The sequence below is a fragment of the Pelmatolapia mariae genome, linkage group LG4 (genome assembly GCF_036321145.2).
Source record: "Pelmatolapia mariae isolate MD_Pm_ZW linkage group LG4, Pm_UMD_F_2, whole genome shotgun sequence".
In the NCBI taxonomy this organism is placed as follows: domain Eukaryota; kingdom Metazoa; phylum Chordata; class Actinopteri; order Cichliformes; family Cichlidae; genus Pelmatolapia; species Pelmatolapia mariae.
Genome location: NC_086230.1, coordinates 30,825,334 through 30,842,500, shown reverse-complemented (window position 1 = coordinate 30,842,500; position 17,167 = coordinate 30,825,334). Strand labels below are relative to the sequence as shown.

The 17,167-nt window shown below is 41.5% G+C and overlaps 3 protein-coding genes across 5 annotated transcripts in view; 1 reads left to right on the top strand and 2 right to left on the bottom strand.

Moving 5' to 3' along the window:
- Nucleotides 1–3,655, bottom strand: part of bcat2 (branched chain amino-acid transaminase 2, mitochondrial) — a 14,683-nt gene extending 11,028 nt beyond the window's left edge. The window contains exons 1-4 of the mRNA XM_063472413.1: nucleotides 3,508–3,655; nucleotides 1,342–1,413; nucleotides 687–887; nucleotides 278–388 (exon numbers count right to left, since the gene is read on the bottom strand). Coding sequence (XP_063328483.1) covers nucleotides 278–388; nucleotides 687–887; nucleotides 1,342–1,413; nucleotides 3,508–3,525 — 402 coding nt within the window. The 5' untranslated portion in view covers nucleotides 3,526–3,655. The remainder of the gene's footprint in view (nucleotides 1–277; nucleotides 389–686; nucleotides 888–1,341; nucleotides 1,414–3,507) is intronic.
- Nucleotides 3,656–3,811: 156 nt separating this feature from the next.
- On the bottom strand, nucleotides 3,812–8,679 carry hsd17b14 (hydroxysteroid (17-beta) dehydrogenase 14). 2 transcript variants are annotated; one of them, XM_063472414.1, is made up of 9 exons: nucleotides 8,439–8,679; nucleotides 8,305–8,343; nucleotides 8,081–8,178; nucleotides 7,839–7,905; nucleotides 7,629–7,720; nucleotides 7,101–7,205; nucleotides 6,953–7,020; nucleotides 6,154–6,250; nucleotides 3,812–4,303 (listed from the first exon to the last, which is right to left on the bottom strand). In XM_063472414.1, the coding sequence occupies exons 1-9, from the start codon at nucleotides 8,518–8,520 to the stop codon at nucleotides 4,148–4,150; spliced, it is 804 nt and encodes a 267-aa protein (XP_063328484.1). In that variant the 5' UTR covers nucleotides 8,521–8,679; the 3' UTR covers nucleotides 3,812–4,147. The 2 variants fall into 2 exon arrangements, with proteins under 2 accessions (XP_063328484.1, XP_063328485.1); XM_063472415.1 differs by lacking the exon at nucleotides 6,953–7,020 and having other exon boundaries at nucleotides 7,609–7,720.
- A 2,566-nt stretch (nucleotides 8,680–11,245) lies between these two features.
- Nucleotides 11,246–16,344, top strand: kcna7 (potassium voltage-gated channel, shaker-related subfamily, member 7). Of its 2 annotated transcripts, none has more exons than XM_063470844.1 (2): nucleotides 11,246–12,071; nucleotides 15,102–16,344. In XM_063470844.1, exons 1-2 carry the CDS (start codon nucleotides 11,385–11,387, stop codon nucleotides 16,035–16,037), a joined length of 1,623 nt encoding a protein of 540 aa, XP_063326914.1. In that variant the 5' UTR covers nucleotides 11,246–11,384; the 3' UTR covers nucleotides 16,038–16,344. The 2 variants fall into 2 exon arrangements, with proteins under 2 accessions (XP_063326914.1, XP_063326915.1); XM_063470845.1 differs by having other exon boundaries at nucleotides 11,246–12,098.
- Nucleotides 16,345–17,167: the final 823 nt, after the last annotated feature.

The window sequence follows — 17,167 nt, the reverse complement described above, 5'->3', positions numbered from 1 at the left end:
GAGGGGTTTCCACTCTGATTAAAATGATATACTGTGTGAAGGACAAACAAAATACTGATATCAATATATATTGCAAAGAGCAGCCTCCAGGGATAAAAAATAGAACCACCAAGAAAACAACCAGACACCTTAAATACCCACATTTACAGCAAAGGTTAGCATGTTCATAACCTATTGATCTGGAAAGAGTATCCTGAAAATCAATGGATGGTATCCATCTTTTATATACAGTCGATGATATATTAGGGTCAAGGTTTCTGATGGTGTGCAAACTCACAGGAAGGCTGCTCCTGTCTGCACTGCGATGCATCCTCTCCATGTTCAGCATGGGTCTGAACAGACGGATGTGGTTGTCGACGCCACGGTACGCCTTCATGCCTTCAAACAGCTGGAGAAGGTAGAAACAAATAACTTTTGTTAGTTACTATGTAGGTATAGATGAATGTGGCAGTGTTTCCCTTTTACTGAATGGTTATGGCGACTTTAAGCCCATTCTGGCACTGATATTCATCAAATTATCGGGTGAGAGGACAATACCTAAAAATTTCATTGGCCAATATGTGTCAGCCATTGGCTATTATTACAAGTTCCTGGTCTACTTTATGTTACACTACAGCAGAGGGTGCTGCACCCAGTGAAAATATCATGCATGTTTGTGTACTGCACGTTGGCAGAGTGCTCTTTACCTCTACGGAGTAGTGCAGGGCAGAGGTAGCTGGATGCAGCGACAGATTCTGGAAAGGTTTGACCTGAGGAGATTCCCAGCCGCCCTTCTCCGACCAGTTGATAGTTAACATGTGGTCAGAGAATTGTTTGCCGAAGAGCAGCGTGGAGGGCTCGGGCTTCGGCTTGCATTCTGTGTTGCGTTCAATGGTGAGATCTGCTGCCTGAGATGGAGACGGACACGGGTGGAGAAAAAAGAAGGAAGGAGACGGACAAGAGCAGAGCAGGCGACGAAAACAGTGATTTTTTTTTTAAAATTGCTGTTATTGACACAGCATGCTCAAAAGGACAATTGGTGGTGGTTAAACATAGTCAGGTAAGGGTTAACAGATCATTTGGACACAATTAAACAGGTTAAATTAAACTGAATTAAATAATTACAACAGGCAAAGAGTGAGGGGAACACAGAAAAGGAAAGAAACTGTAAATAAAAAGCAACTCGACCAAGCTAAAGAGACAAATCCCTCTAATGAAAGTTACTTTCTTCTTTCTGTTACCATCATGTTCTCCATACCAAACCAGCCATTCACAGGCTCGCCAGACTGTAATTCAAGCTTTGAGCTAATGACACAGGTATCACCTGGTGAAAAAAGAAAATGTTAACGTTTTCCTCATTACCTTAAAGGAGCTGGCGAACCGCAGCGAGCCAAAGGAAAAGGGGAAAGTCTGAAGAAGTCGTCCATGGAGTGCCTGCAAGGAAAGCATGATGAAACTCTTTGTGAGATGATGTGGCAGCTTTCTTTAAATACCCATCAAAAAGTTTCAAAATGTTAACAGATAACAGTTTAAGCTCTGATTTCCAGGTGACAATCATTGATCCAGGTTTGGGAACACACAGGAAGACTATGTGCAATATTGTTTTTTTTCTGAGGGGTGTGTGTGACTCAGCACCAATCATATTGTCTGCACATTCCAGAAGGAGACAGTCCTAAGAGCTGCACTGTAAATAGAATCAGATCACATGTGTAGGGTGCTCTCTGCAGAATGATATTATGTGGGCGACAAAGGGCTTTAAAATAAGAAGATAGCAACAGCCAACCATAAAAGCTTATTTCATAAAAACATATCATTAGTTTAGGTACATAAATTATCAGTGCCACTCCTTAACTGGCTTTGTAGATCTTGGCAGTCATACTTGGAGTTCAGGCAAGGTAACATGAGAAATCTAAAGGTAATTCAGCCCTGGGGTAAGACAGGATGGGATATTATACTTTTACTTATTTAACCCGTATTAAGATCAACTGTCCTGGCAGTTTAATACTTATGAAAGCGTTTACGCTGGAAGCAATCTTCTAATTAATCTCTTGAAATTTCACATTTTGGTTAACCTTTCTTAATATGGTGCTGGGTTTCCCATATTTTAACTGATTTTAATTTTGCCAACTAAAACAGCACAGAGTCTTTTAGATATAGTCATCACACAAATGCCCCTCTGTGGTATGAAGCAGCAATTTGGAGCCCTGAGTAATTGAACCACTGGGAGTACATCTACAGCTTCCATAGACTAAATGGAAATAATTAGCCTGACAAGTTCAGGGAAGAAAGAAAACAGAAATTACAATTTGACTGCTAAAACACAACTAGGAAAAAGTTCAACCAGTTAGTAAATTATTGCGTTTGAAGTTAACAAGTGTGTTGAAATAAATGATTAAATATCAGTTAAATATTGGGTAAATAATTAATATACACAACTAGATTCTTTCTAACAATAAAAACAATGTTAAACAGTAGAAACATTTGGAAAAATAGTTAAATATTTAAAAAAGCAGAATGGATATAGGGCTAAAACATCCAGGCTGTGCTTCTAAATGGTTTTAACTTTACCAAACTAATAAGTACTGGCCTGTTAATTGTATGCATACAATTCCAATATTTGGTAGACAACAGCTGGCGTTGATAAAGGGTTACAGGGCAGCTCACCTGACAGGCCAGTTCTGGCATGTTTGAAGGTCAAAGATCTAAACCACTGACATTACAGACAGACAATATAATTATCACCTCGTGTCCATAATTTCTGCACAATGGAGCCCAGGGAAGCATTTTGGCGGAAAGATGATGCAAGATTTTGTCTTTATTGCACAATGAGAGCGTAGTTATATTTTTTTCCCCGAGTTGATTTTTGCCACACACAAATCTGATGAATGAAATATATCCCTATTTCCCAAAGCAACATTTAGTTTCTTGCATTCAATTGTGGCATTTAATACAGCAGGAAAGTAACTTATTCTATTCATTCTAAATGTAAAACACAAGAGTAATAACGTGGTAGCAATGTACACAGACACTTTACATTTTCTGTAAATGTGCATCAACTAAAAGCCCTTTAATATTTAACTCGACGCACAAGACAGGCTGACCAAAAACGTGACGTCACGCATGAAAATCTCAAAGTTCCTAAGCAGAAACAAATAAGATAAGATAAGATAAATGATCCCAAAAAACATACAATTTTTTCGTCTCTAAGTGAGCCGAATTTGTTAACCACCTTTAAGATTAACAATTGCATCTTCTTAGTGTTTTTGGCGTGTTTTTATTTTGACCATAAGCAGAAGACATAAAATCTCCACATTTCTGCATTAAGTTTGGTCTTTTCCATGCTGTACAATTTTGCCACGCTCCGCGCTCGCGCCGAATTCTCCAGTAGCAGTGGACAGGCATGTTTTACTGGCCTCTAATCTTCTTTAATGATTACCGGCCACCTTATCGCCCATTCAGGTTAATCATTTACCCACAACATCACAGCAACCTGGTAATAAACAGCACACAGACACTCAATGGACTCACCGTCCGGAGGGCTGCCATCTCCGCTACGCCAGCGATGATAAACAACTTTGTTAGTCCGTGTGGAAACAAAAGCTCCAAGTCAGCTTGCGTTCCGCTTTGAAATACGAGACCTTCTTGCTCTCCCTGAACCCAGAAACGTCAGGATACGAGCAGCGTGTGCCGACTTTGAAATATTCAGGATCTTCTATTCAACTTTTCTACCAGTTTAATAATTCAGAAAAAATTACACGTCTCAGAATAACGACACAACGATGTATTAAAAAAAAAATCAATGTAATAATTAGCTCTGCAGTTGTAGTGACCGGTTTTATTGGCCAGCAGTCTCATTCAGGAAGTCCTTGGAAGCATGAGGGAAGAGAAAAAAAAGAAAAGAAAAAAAAACCAAACCTCTGATTGGGGTAGGCGAAAGCAGGTTATTATAGGTCAGAGAGGCTAGTGCTGATTGGCTAATCATAGGGGAGTGGTGCAGGTCCAGTTACAAAGTTAGGATGCCAAAATTCTAAGCTTTAAATTTTCAACTTCAAGCACCAAGCTAGTTGAAATCAATTAACATAATTTCTTTCCTTATATCCAAAATTATTTAGTATTCATTTTAGTCATGTAACCAGCACATTTGCACATATCTCCGCCACAAGGACACTCAGGATTGTGAGGACTGGATCTGACTCTTGAAGCCGTAGTTCAGTTCAGCTCCTCCACTGAGCAGCAGGTCAATCCCGGTGCAGAAAGTGGCCTCGGCAGCGAGATATAAAGCAGCCAGTCCACACTCAGCCTCAGTCCCCATTCGACCCATGAGCTGTTGGAGAAGAAAGTGTGTCACTTCTCATTCCTAGACTGCATATTTCTGGGTGCACTGGGTAAATTCCTTTTGTTTTTGTGCTTCTACAGGCCTGCAGCTGTTCCAACTGTTGCTGCCTAGCTCACAAGTATTTGCCAAGAAGGAGAAGCTTTTCAAAAAACTCCTGTACGACTTCCCATGCACCCCCCCCCCCCCCCCCCCCCAAAAAAAAAAAAAAAAAAAAAGCCCTGGAGATTTCATAATTTCAGCTTTCTCAACTCATGAACAGGGAAAACTACAAACTTCCTAATGCGACAGAGGCTTAACAGAGGGTCTCCTATCCTCCATTATTTAGATAACAGGCGTAATAAAAGTGTGAAAATGACAGATCCTGATGTCAACAACATGTAAACAACAACAATGCTTAAAGAACTGAAACAAATTTGTCTTTCACTCTTTTTCTATAAATGCGGAACTAAAGGAGGTGGCTGTCTAGTTTCTCCTCTTGTATTGCGTCAGCTTCAAACAGCTTTTCTTGCCTGAATCAAAGGAAACCTCTAATTTGCATGGAAAAAATGCAGCCTGTTACACAAACTCGTTCAGCTGCAATCCAAGACTGAAGGTGTCGATGCTGACTGCCTGATAGAGAGATTCCAGTGTGAGGCAGTTTAGTTTTGCTTTTTCCAGTATATCCAGTATTCCTCTTATGGGCATGTCCAAACCATCTCAGCCTTGCCTCTCAAACTTTGAGTTGTCCCTCTGATGTATTCATTTCTAATAATGTCCATCCTGGTAATTCCCAGTGAAAAATCTCAGCAATTTCCACTCTCTGTCCTGTTGCACTTTCGGCTTTCAAGCTCAATCTCTCTGCCTAGCGAACCGATAAAAGTCTCCTTCCTTAGTGTCCTGCCTCCTTTTCCTCCTTTGCTGCCTGTGTTTGCTGTACACCTAGCCTCCAAGTACTCCTATCAGCTGTCTTCATCTTCTTGACTATCCCACTTTTTCTTTGCCAAACTCTTTGAACACTTTCCAATACTTTCTCATTCCTCTCCCAAGTGTCCTTGTATTCATTCCCTCATCACTTCAGCTTTCCCCATCATCTGGTAACTCTTCCCTACCAGCCAGAGCTGTTGATATTCCTCTCTGAATTCTTTACATTTTTCCTTTTTCAACTTCGACCATTTGATCCTCGTCTCTATCTCATGCTGCCTAGCTACAATCTCCCATGACACCACCTTGCAAACTCTCATCTCTGTCAGATTGCAAAGGTATAGTGGACCTATGTGCACCTTCCTTCACTCCTATATGTGCTATCTGTTCTTCTGCAGTCCTCGTACCTTCACTTACATGTTAATTGAAGTCTGCTCCAATTACCACCCACTCCTCCCTGGGGACTAAATTTAGTACTTCATCAAACTTCTTGCATCTCTTCTAACTGACATCCAACCTGCATGGCATTCACGCTGACAACATTCAACATTACCTCTTCGATTTCCAGCTTCAAACTCATTAACCTGTCAGACACTTGCTCTAAAAAATATCCGCCTTCCTTCTCTCCTTCATATCAGCTAGCTCCTCACATTAAGCCCCTATCTCTGACCTCCACACTCCTGCCTTTCCTTTGCTCACACCTTCCTCTTCCCCTCTTCCATTGTTTTCAGGCAACAGTAGCACAGCCTGCTGACCAACAGCACCAGAGGCGTTCGCTGCCCTGATCCAATGTGGAGATTCTTTGTGATTTGATGATGACACGGATCATTTTTATTACATTTTAATAACTTTTCATTAATGACTTTGCATAACTCAACTCTTCACTACTAACCAGCCCCCATAATCTGCATGGCTTCTGAACACCTTCCTGAACATACCTGAGCATTTTCCCCCATTTTAATGGTGGCAGCTGCATCTGGTGTCTGTGCTGCTAGTTGCTCCCACAGAGGTGTCATCACGTTACCTGGTGAAATGCTGCAACAAAAACCAGACACTCCGATTAGAAAAAGAAAGGCATTATTAGATTAAAGGAAATGAAATACTTGTAGAATCTCTACAGTTTTTATATCTCACCGGAATTCTTTTTATTTATCAGAATCACATTTTTTATTTCACTGCGTAATTACAGTTGTTTGGTATCTTAGTCTTGTGGATTTATGAGAATAGAATGTGTAATTTTGAACTGTCTACTGTAGAAAAGCCCAAATAGTGAATCAGAGCTTATCAATGGCTACGAAATTAAATTTAAAAAAAAAGGGGGGGGGGGGGGGGGAGCTGGTATAAGAAAGTTGGGCTTTATGGTTTGTGGCAGTTATCACAGACAGCAGTGACTGAAGAGAAGTCCAAATAAGAAACACAGATTACGTTTTTCTAACTTCTGTTCCTATCAACCATCTCACAACCCCTCAGACTGATACTGGGACCATTTTAAAGAGGCCAACCCTTAGTTTGGGAACCACTGGCTGAGACTAGTTAGCTCACAAAGTACACAAAAGTAACTATATTAGTCACAAGCTGCCCCCCCGCGATTCATTAATAGCATCAACACATTTTTATATCTTATCCTTGTGATTAAAGTGAAATCCAATTAATTTAATCTGGAGATTGAAAATATATGTTCTCCCTAGGAACCTTTTTTTTTTTTGGTGATTTTTTTCAGACGCCAGTTTGCCTCACCAGTTGACTCTCACATTGTAGCGACTCTCATCCACTGCCATTGCCTTTGTCATGGAAATGATCGCCCCCTTGTGGAGAAAACATCACATTACAGTACTCTTCTTTTGGGCAGGGGGCTGAAATTTAGGAAACGAGGAAAGAAGCTCACCTTTGTGGCAACATACGGCGCAGCATCTTTCTGACCGATAGTTCCCACAAGACTGGAAATATTGATGATGTTTCCTTGGCGCTCTCGTAGGTAGGGTAACACATACTGCAGAGAGAGCGAGACTTTCAGGTGGTGCAAAGATCCTCTATACATAATGTTTAGATTACTCCAAGAGCTCAAACAGAAATGAAAAGTGTGAAGGGTTTATGTGTTATTAGTTAGTCAGACTGGCTTTGGCTAAAATCAATCAGTCAATGCAAAAATCCTGGAAACTCAAAAGTGATATCACAGGTGGTCTATAGAAACAAGGAAAGGGTAGATTCCATGTTAGGGGTATTATTGTGTACTTTTAAGACCACTGAAAATATTTTTTTTCCTATATTGTTTCCCCATCTGTCGTTTTAAAATACAGTTATTTTTTATTTATTCCATTCATCAGTGTTTAAATGTATCACTTTAATCCTTATGGACTGTCATTGTTTCCACAGAAGACAGAATTTATTTGCACCTAAAGCTGTGAAAATTTACTTTAGATGTCAAAAAGTAGCTGACGAGGTTCAGATTCAACAAGTCTCTGAACTCCTCTGCTGTGGTGTCGTCAGTGGGTTTATGAGGAGGGTCTGAAGAGAAAGATTTCACACACAAAGACAGAAAGTAAGCAACACAGCCTTGTTGTCATGTCTCCTTGGAAGTAAAAAAACAAAACAAAAAACCCCCCAAAAAGCATGTGTGACTCACGCCAGCCTGCGTTGTTGACCAGGCAGTCGATGTGACCAAACTGCTCCACTGTGACTGCAATCAGCCTCTGCAGAGACAAGAGAAACCAACAAATGACAAATACACATCAGCAATGACTGCCTGAGTCACTCCCTGAGTTCAGTGAGCTCATCATGTGATCATCATATGATCATCATGTGATCATCATGTGATCATGTGACTCTTTCCATTTCAGACCATACACCCACAAAGCTGCACTTCACCTTTATGTCTTCTTCCTTGGAGATGTCATTTCTGACAAACTTGCACGAGCCTGGTCCGGTCTTGTTAAGTTCCGCCTCTAAAGCTTCACCTGCTGCACCTACGAGACACGTCTGATCATGCCGCAAAACACTGCACCCCATTATTTTTCTTTTCATATATGCTGCCAAAAGTGAAGTCGTGTAACTGTTTTACAAAGCAGCAGAATAAAAACAGCCTTACTAACTTTCTCTTCCACAAAACGCCACTTTGGCTCCGTTTTCCACTATAAAAGAACAAAAAAAAAGACCCAAAAATGTTCAGTGCGCCACTCCTCGCTGCGTGCGCAAACTGCCAGCATAAATAAAGACATTTTCATACCAAACACTCTGACAATCCCTCTGCCAATCCCTTTGGATCCTCCTGTGACAACAGCCACTTTGTCGTGGTAGCGGAGGGACATTTTGTCTGCGGTTACGATGATAAATGTGACGCAAAGCGGCGCTGCTGTCAAACAGCGGACTAATAACGGTTAGTTCTTACTTTGTCTGCTCGGAGTAATTACAGCAGGACTCCTCTGTGTCTTCGCCGCCAGCAGAAACGATCAGCCGCTGTCAGCATGTTTGTTTGTAAAGTTCAAAGTGCCACAAAATCATGCGGTTTGCTTTGCTGCATTCAGGAGGACGGGGATAGTAGGAAATCCCTACATTCACAAGAAAACTAGCTCTAGAGAGGGATCCTGAACGTTTATAATAATTTCCTTTTTAATGCAACTGTGTCTGGACATCTGTGCTTGGGTGCATCTGGACATGGTTAGTTTCGTTCTGTAAAAGGAAGTTCTTTCTTCTCCCCATTGTCAAGCACTTGCAAGAAGGGGATCGTCTGATTGTCTGATTTCCAATACTGTAGTGTCTTTACCTGACAGTATGAAGCGCTTGCTTTTCACTAAAGTTGCTGATGCTATGTTTCTAACGGTTATACAGCAGCTCTGCCACCTTTATAACATTTGAATCATGTCCGAAAGCTGATTTACTCTGACAATCCTCAGATGCCATTAAATATCTCAACGCTGCTTCAACTAAAAGATCAAGGCGATCTGGCCTTTTGCTAGAAATATTAATTTTTGTATGCTTAATATAAAACGTAATTATTTCATTTCTTCATTTTAATGCCTCACTGGTCAACATATTCATGTGAAAGGGTGCTGGGTCGACTGGAGGTAAAAATCAGAGACACTAAACCTTTGAAGTTGGCTCAGGAAGGGCATCTGACTTAAGACATGTGGATAAGGTAGAAGTTGAAACGAACTTTAATCTAATTTCCTCATTTTACATGGTAAAACATTTTGTGTGTGTGTGTGTGTGTGTGTGTTAAACCAAACATTTGGAAATCCTTAAACTTCCTGATTTTTTTTTTCCAGGGATTCTGATTTTGGACACCAGCTTATAGAATTTTATTTTTTAAGGAACATTGTGCTTTATTAACTTAAGAGTTAAACTAGCATTTGAGGCCATAAACTCACCAAGAAATTATTTTAAATTGGACTTCTTTCTGCAACCCGTGGCGTCTGCCCCCTGCTGGCCATTACAAAGAATGCAGTTTAAGGCACACTGCATTTGCTTCACTTTTCAAACCTGGAAGCTTTTTTTTAATACAGAGCATAGCTTGCATGCTACAATACCACTCACTATGCCAGTAAAGGATTCAGCACATCTCATTACAGAGTTTAATAAATGCAGTGAGCCAAAAATACCAGGATGTCCAAGTGCCTTCAGCTGCAGCTTGCAGTAAACAAGCCAGCAGGTTTTCCCACACATTCCGACCTACAGTCCTCTGCACCAGCTACTCTTATTCAAAGGATCAAAATTATATTTGGAGATTTGGAATGCAAAGAGAAAACGTTACAAATCCTTAATGAATATAAACACTTAAAAGCTGTAAATTACTTGAAGTATTTGAAGGCAACAGTACATTTCAGTAAAGTCTTCCTGCACACAGACCCAGAAACTCAGAGATGTTTTGGTGTATAATTTAAGATGTGTCTAAAATAACCACAGAAATCAAGTTTTATATTTAACATGAAGTGAGTAATGGTGTGGGCACATTTCATGACAGATTTATCACTGCTCTGATCTAATTTGGGGATAAGTCTGCACAAACCACAGTAACTTTCAAGTTTTAATTTATATCTAAGCTGTAAGAGAAGTTAGAGGGAAAAAACATAAATACCAACCAAATGTTTGTGGTATGATTCTAGAGTGTAAATCATGTTCATCAGTGCAAACACTGCTCCCTTATTTTATCTTTTCTTTTCCTTTTTAAACTTCTTACTTCAGGCACAGATCAGGCTACAACTGCAGGTAAGAATGCACAGCATGTTTAAGACAGACTGAGGGTTGTAAGAGGTTGACATTTTTGAGTGAGGAGGCTTGTTGGGGTCAGAAAAAGTGGACGAATAGGCGGCGTGCTCTTGGAAAAGGAGCAAGTCCAAGATTGAATTTCCGCCTAACAGCATTCCCCATGCTGAGAGCGAGAGACAGCGCAAGGGTTCAAGCACAGACAGCGAGTGACCTATAAACAAGCTTAACAATTTTAACTTTACCCAGGGTGGCAGATTAACACCACAGCAGCCCCTGAAGAAGCTCCCTCTATCTCCTCCCCTCACCTCCTAAATGTGACTCAAGGGAGAATTAGGAGGGGTTGCCTGGATGGTGTAATGATGGGTCGGCCCAGAAGGCACATGGAGGTGAAGGAACAGCAGGAGGGTCATGGTCACTCGCCTGGGGTTTGAAGCATTAGCTTGAAGCATTAGCTGCCAGGCAGGCAGGTGAAAGGAGGAGCTCAACTAAGGTGGGTTTACATTAACAGCATGTCTTGGAATTTGTGCATGGAGTATGAAATCAAATCTAAACAAACACACTGTATAGCATGTTTTAAGAAAAGTGGAGCTGACAGCAGTTTCTCTGACGGTCTATGGATTATAGACAGATAAAATCATCTTAAAATCCATTTTGATTTAACCTAGAAGTCAGTTCAGGGAACGGTGTACAGGTGTAACATTTTCTGGTGTGTTACAATAAAGTGTAACAGTAGAAAAATATGTAAAAATTGAAGAGATTTGCTAAAAGAATCAACTCATAAATGCTGAAATACTGATTTTTGCTCACAATTTATTTGTTATACACCTTTTATACACAGTTATTAGGTTGTTGTAACTGGTTGCTGGAAGTATGATGTGAAAAGGGTAACTTTGATTTTTCATCTTGCAGAACAAAAAAAAAAAAAATAATACAAACAAAATAACTTGGAACTATTCCAGGCTGAGACATGGACAATCATAAGGGGGGAGGTACAGATAGAGGTGGAGGCGAGACAAAAGATAAACAAAAAGCTGAGGAGGTCAGTGATGAAGATAAGCAGGCCAAAAATAAGCAGAACAAGTTGGAGAAAGAGAGCAGCAAGAAGGAGCCGAGAGCCCATCCCAGAAGGGAGAACCGCCGGCGGTGTCAGTGGGCTCTGACGGAGCGTCTGGCCATCAACGTGTCAGGGATGCGTTATGAGACCCAGCTGCGCACCCTCGCTCAGTTCCCAGACTCCCTGTTGGGTGACCCCCAGCGTCGAATTCGCTACTTCGACCCTCTGCGGAATGAAGTCTTCTTGGACAGAAACCGCATCTGCTTTGACGCCATCCTCTACTTCTATCAGTCAGGTGGGAGGCTGCGGAGGCCCGCCAACATCCCCCTGGACATGTTCCTGGAGGAGCTGCGGTTCTATGAGCTCGGAGAGGAGATCATCGACCGCTTCAAAGAGGATGAAGGCTTCGCCAAAGAGGAGGAAAGACCTCTACCTGAAAAAAAGTGGCAGCAGCGAATCTGGATGCTGTTTGAGTATCCGGAATCTTCCAGCGGAGCCCGGATCATCGCCATCATCAGTGTCATGGTCATTGTGGTCTCCATTCTCATCTTCTGCCTGGAGACCCTGCCTGAGTTCAGAAATGAAAAGGAGCGTAGGGAGGTGAGGATGCTCATATCTACAAAACCGGTATTCACAGGGCTGCACGTGGAAGTTATGTCAGTTGCAATAACCGCATGAGTGAGGGAGTAGGCTGATGACAGGGTGCTTAGAGAACACAGCGTAACACTGCAGGAAAGTGATGAGGTGAACAAAAAAGCACAGATGTCACTTTGCAGCACAAGATGAAAATGTTTTTATCTCCTGAAGCAACACTGAGTGAAAAATGGAGAGGAAAGCAAAGGCTGAGGAAAGAGAGAAAGTAAAGGAGACTTTCTGCTGAAATTATTTTGGAGTTGCCATTTAATCTGATCCAGTTAGACTGAGAGGAAAGAAGTACGAGATGAGGAAAGCAGTTAAACCACTAGTGGAAAAATATGAGGGATAAAAGAGAGCGGATAAAGCGGATTGGGAGTTTTACTTATTAGTTGATTAATTTAGATGAAGAAGCACTAGAGAGTGGAAGGACTTAGACGAAGAGAAGCCAGCATGAAAAGCAGGAAAGGAGATGAGCTTGTCTCAGGTTACTCCTCTGAGATCTAAAGGTGCTATATATAGAGGAAGGACACCCCAAAGAGCCCATCAACACATAAACCAAAGCCTGTATTAATAAACACAGTGGCTCATAGGCTACACACTGAAAACGGCATGGAAAAGATGGAGACAGATCGGTTTTTCTGATGACTACGGCAAAATTAAATTTGTCTCGCATGTGCTCTGGCAGCCTGGAGACGAGATGGATTGTGGCGGTTCAGGTAGCAGACGTGCATGCTCCCAAAACACCACCACCACTCCCTCCCTCACTCCCTCCAGTAAACAGAGATAGATATGTTGATGTATGGAGGACAAAAACTGCCAAAACAATTACAAATAGAAAAATAAATGAATATTCCATGAAAGTTGTGAAGGAATTTGGGCCCCTTTTCTTTACAGAGTTGCTTCACTTCATTGCGGGTCGTAAGAATTCATTTATGCACAGCTCTTTGAAGGTCTCGCCACAGGATTTTTAATTAGGTTGACATCTGGATTTTGACTGGTCCATTGTAACATCTTGTTTCTTATATTTTCAGCCATTCTGTTTGCAGACCCAGATTATGTCCAGAGCTCCAGTGGTGGATCTGTTATGTTTGGTATTCTATGGCAAATGCTAATCAGGCTCCACTGGTGGGGAAGTAGCACAGGGCCCATTTGAAGATGTCAGGCCCTCAGGCCATCCTCACAAAGTCTGTTACTGATTGTTTGGTCAGAGACATTTATACCAGTGGCCTGTTGGAGATTACTTTGTAGGGCTCTGGCAGCATTCCTCCTGTTCCTCCTTGCACAAAGGAGCAGACACTGGTCCCACTGATGGGTTATGAACCTTCTGTTGCCCTGTCCAGCTCTCCAAAAGTAACCGCATGTCTCCTGGAATCTCCTCCATGATCTTGAGACTGTTCTGGGAGGCAGCCAAATGCAAAACTAGTGAAAAGAAACAGAAAAGATTAGAGGTGGAAAAGGTGTCAGTAGCCTCCACCACAACTCCCAAACCATTCTTGTTTTGGGGGTTCTCTCATTGTTGCCCCTCTAGTGCACCTGTTGTTCATCCCATTACCACCAAAGCAGCTGAAACTGATTAACAACCTCCTCTGCTACTTAACTGACCAGCAGATTTGGTCTTCCATACTAAAGTGATCAGAGCCTGCAATACTCTCGGATACAATGCAAGCCAACATAAACATACATGCACAGCCATCTCCACGTTATCAGTCACTCACCAGATGTATGTCCATGCATGTTATTGGTTTTATGTGACATTTCAGCCTGGAACTGATGGACACTAACTTCATTCGACCTGCTTGGGGGGTAAATATCCATTTAATCGTTGACTCTCTCCGTCAACAAGTTATATCAAACCAGACATCAAAAAAAGTCTGAAAGGCTGGATTACAAGAATCATAACAGAGATTTGGGTGAACTTCGCCATTAGTATATTTCACCTTAATCTGAGCAGTGCCTGTTTAGAATTTGCTTTGCAAATGTCACAGGCATTTCAAAGTATATATAAAGCAGCAAACACGAGGACACAAGAAACATATGTTGTTTCCAGTTTATTAGGTCAACCTAGCTAAAGATAATGTAATTTAAGACGAGCAGACTGCAGTAAATCCTCCCTTCGTGAAGGTTACAGTGTTCGGTTTGGTTGATGTGGAATTAGGGAGATGCTGGTTGAGCTGAATGGTTATTTTAGGGGATAACCAAACATCTATCAGAATACAGTTCAAACCCACCACAAAGTAGAGCTGAATCAAAACCAACCCTGAACATTTTGACCTTGACGGAAGCAGGATTTACTGCAGGCTTGTTATACCAGACAGCAACATTTTCAGCCAGGTGTATCTAATTAACAGGAAATGGGAAATAGCACAGTTGAGCACAGTATGTACTGCAAGGCCATCAAATGCTTAGAGTAACTTTAAATAAGTTGTTAAAAGACACTACTGTCCAGTTATTCCAAACTTGCACCTTGTTCCCAGAAAAAAAAAAGCAGCTGGGTTAAATAAAGTGTCAGGTGGCTGTAATACAATCCTGAGTCACATGAACTTGATGTTTTATGTTTAAATATAGAGAAACTGGTTTATAAAAGTCTGTGAGAGGGAAAAAAAAAAAAAGCATTAAAACTAAGAGAGCGAAAATGGAGAGGAGAGAGAATTTAGCACCGTATCAGAGATCTCACAATATCCTGGTGACAGATGTCATACTTCAAATGTGCTGAGGACAAACTTTGATAATAATCACTACTTCTCACTTTCCTCCTTCTGTTTACTCTGTCCTTCTTGATTTCTCTCTGTTTACATTCATGCAAACATCATCTCCATGGAGCTGTTTACTACTGCCCTACCTTTCCTCTCTCTCTATTCTCCTATTTCTTCTTCCAAACCAATGAGTGTGTGAAAATAAATTGAATCTTTTGGGCAGTGCAGGTTATATGTTTGGATTTTTCTTTTAATCTAATGTTTGAGTTTAATCTCTTCTACTTCCTTATTTATCTTGCAGCAATACTCCATCACTCCTCACCCCAACATATCCAACAAGACCATCTTGGTCTCACCTGGATTCACTGCCTTCCAGGACCCATTCTTCATAGTAGAGACAATCTGCATCTGCTGGTTCTCATTTGAACTCATCATGCGCTTCATTAGCGCTCCCAACAAGATGCACTTTTTTAAAGACATCATGAACATCATAGACTTCTTCGCAATCCTGCCTTATTTTGTCACGGTGGGCACGGAGCTAGCAAAGGACAAAGGTACGCAGCCCTCCGTGTCTCTGGCTCTCATCAGAGTCATCAGGCTAGTGAGAGTCTTCAGGATCTTCAAGCTCTCTCGTCACTCCAAGGGCCTCCAGATCCTGGGCCAGACGCTGAAGGCCAGCCTGAGAGAGCTTGCGCTGCTCATCTTCTTTCTCTTCATCGGCGTCATACTCTTTTCTAGCGCCGTCTACTTCGCTGAGGTGGACAGTTCTGGAACAAACTTCAAAAGCATCCCAGAGGCCTTCTGGTGGGCAGTCGTGACCATGACTACAGTCGGGTACGGCGATATGTGTCCAGGGACAGTTGGGGGAAAGCTGGTGGGGTCCATGTGTGCCATTGCTGGCGTGCTCACCATCTCTTTGCCTGTGCCTGTCATTGTGTCCAACTTCAGCTACTTTTACCACAGAGAGATGGAGTGTGAGGACACCAGGGTGTACCAGCATGTCTCCACATCGCTCTGGGAAAAGGAAGGAGATGATGATGAAGATGAGGAGGACGAGGATGGAATGGATGAGTGGCCTGAATATATGAGGGATTACGCACCACTGTATGGGCAGAACAGGGCTATTTGCCCTCCGATCAATGGGCCTCTTTTGACAGGCCTTTGTGCAGGACAGGTAGATGGGGATCAGAGAGGCATGGAGTTCCTCTTTAAGGAATCTCGCGTCACTCAGGTCTGACAGACTGCAGAGTGCACACCCATGGCAACACATCAAGAAAACAGAGCCAAGATATAAAAAGATACTGCTGAAAGGACACACAGAGGGAGACATGAAAACCAAGAAGTGCAGTGACATGTGAACATAGTTTTATATGTTAAGCTTTTGCATGATTATACTCGACTCACAGCTACTCACGAAGCATCCGTTTTCCTCAGTAAATAAACAGAAAAAAGTAAAATGTTTCCAGATGCCTCAAACATTTTCTGTGCATCTCACATGAAAAATATTCCACCAGCTGCAAAATGATTTAAATTATAACCACCCCCTCTGGTTCTTTAACCAAACACAGATGACAGTTACTTACATGTTTTGGTCACAGGAAGAATGAATGTAGAATGACTGTAATGAATGGACCTAGAATTTCCTTTAACCAGATAATTTCCTGAAAAAAACTTTAACACTAAATTCTGCTTCTCCTCATTTTCTGCCAAATCACTTTTATTTCTACAGCTCATTTAACCCAAAGTGCTTTCCAGTCAATATGTACGCTGTCATGTGTATAATATTACAATATCTTGTCTTAAATTATATGGAAACAGTATTCGACTACAGCTGTCTGAATTCAATCCCATTGACACAGGTGTATAAAATCAAGCAACTAGCCATGCAGTTTGTTTTTTTACAAGCATTTGTGAAAGGAAGAGTTGCTTTAAAGAGTTCACCGAATCAGAGCATGGTACTGGCATTAACATCAGCACAAAACCTGTGTGCTGGGAGTTTCGTGGAATGGGTTTTCATGGGCAAACAGGGGTGGCCCAGTACTTTTGTCTATATAGTCTATATACACGTTACATATTAAGCAATCGGCCAATCAGATCAAAGTATTCTGTACAGAGGATGAACTGAAAGGATGCACCATATATAACAAACAATGACTATTTTAGTCTATGTTTTACCTGATGGGGTACAATGTTGCTGTTGAGGGGTTGCTGCTGCTCCTGCTGCTGATAGTGCTGGAAGGCAGGGCTCTACTGCTTTGAGACTGTAGATGTTAAAAAGTCCATAGGAGAGATGGTAGCTGATTAAACAAGTGTTATGAGATAATATTAAAATGCAAAGATTGGTGACAGTGCTTGAAATCATAAGGC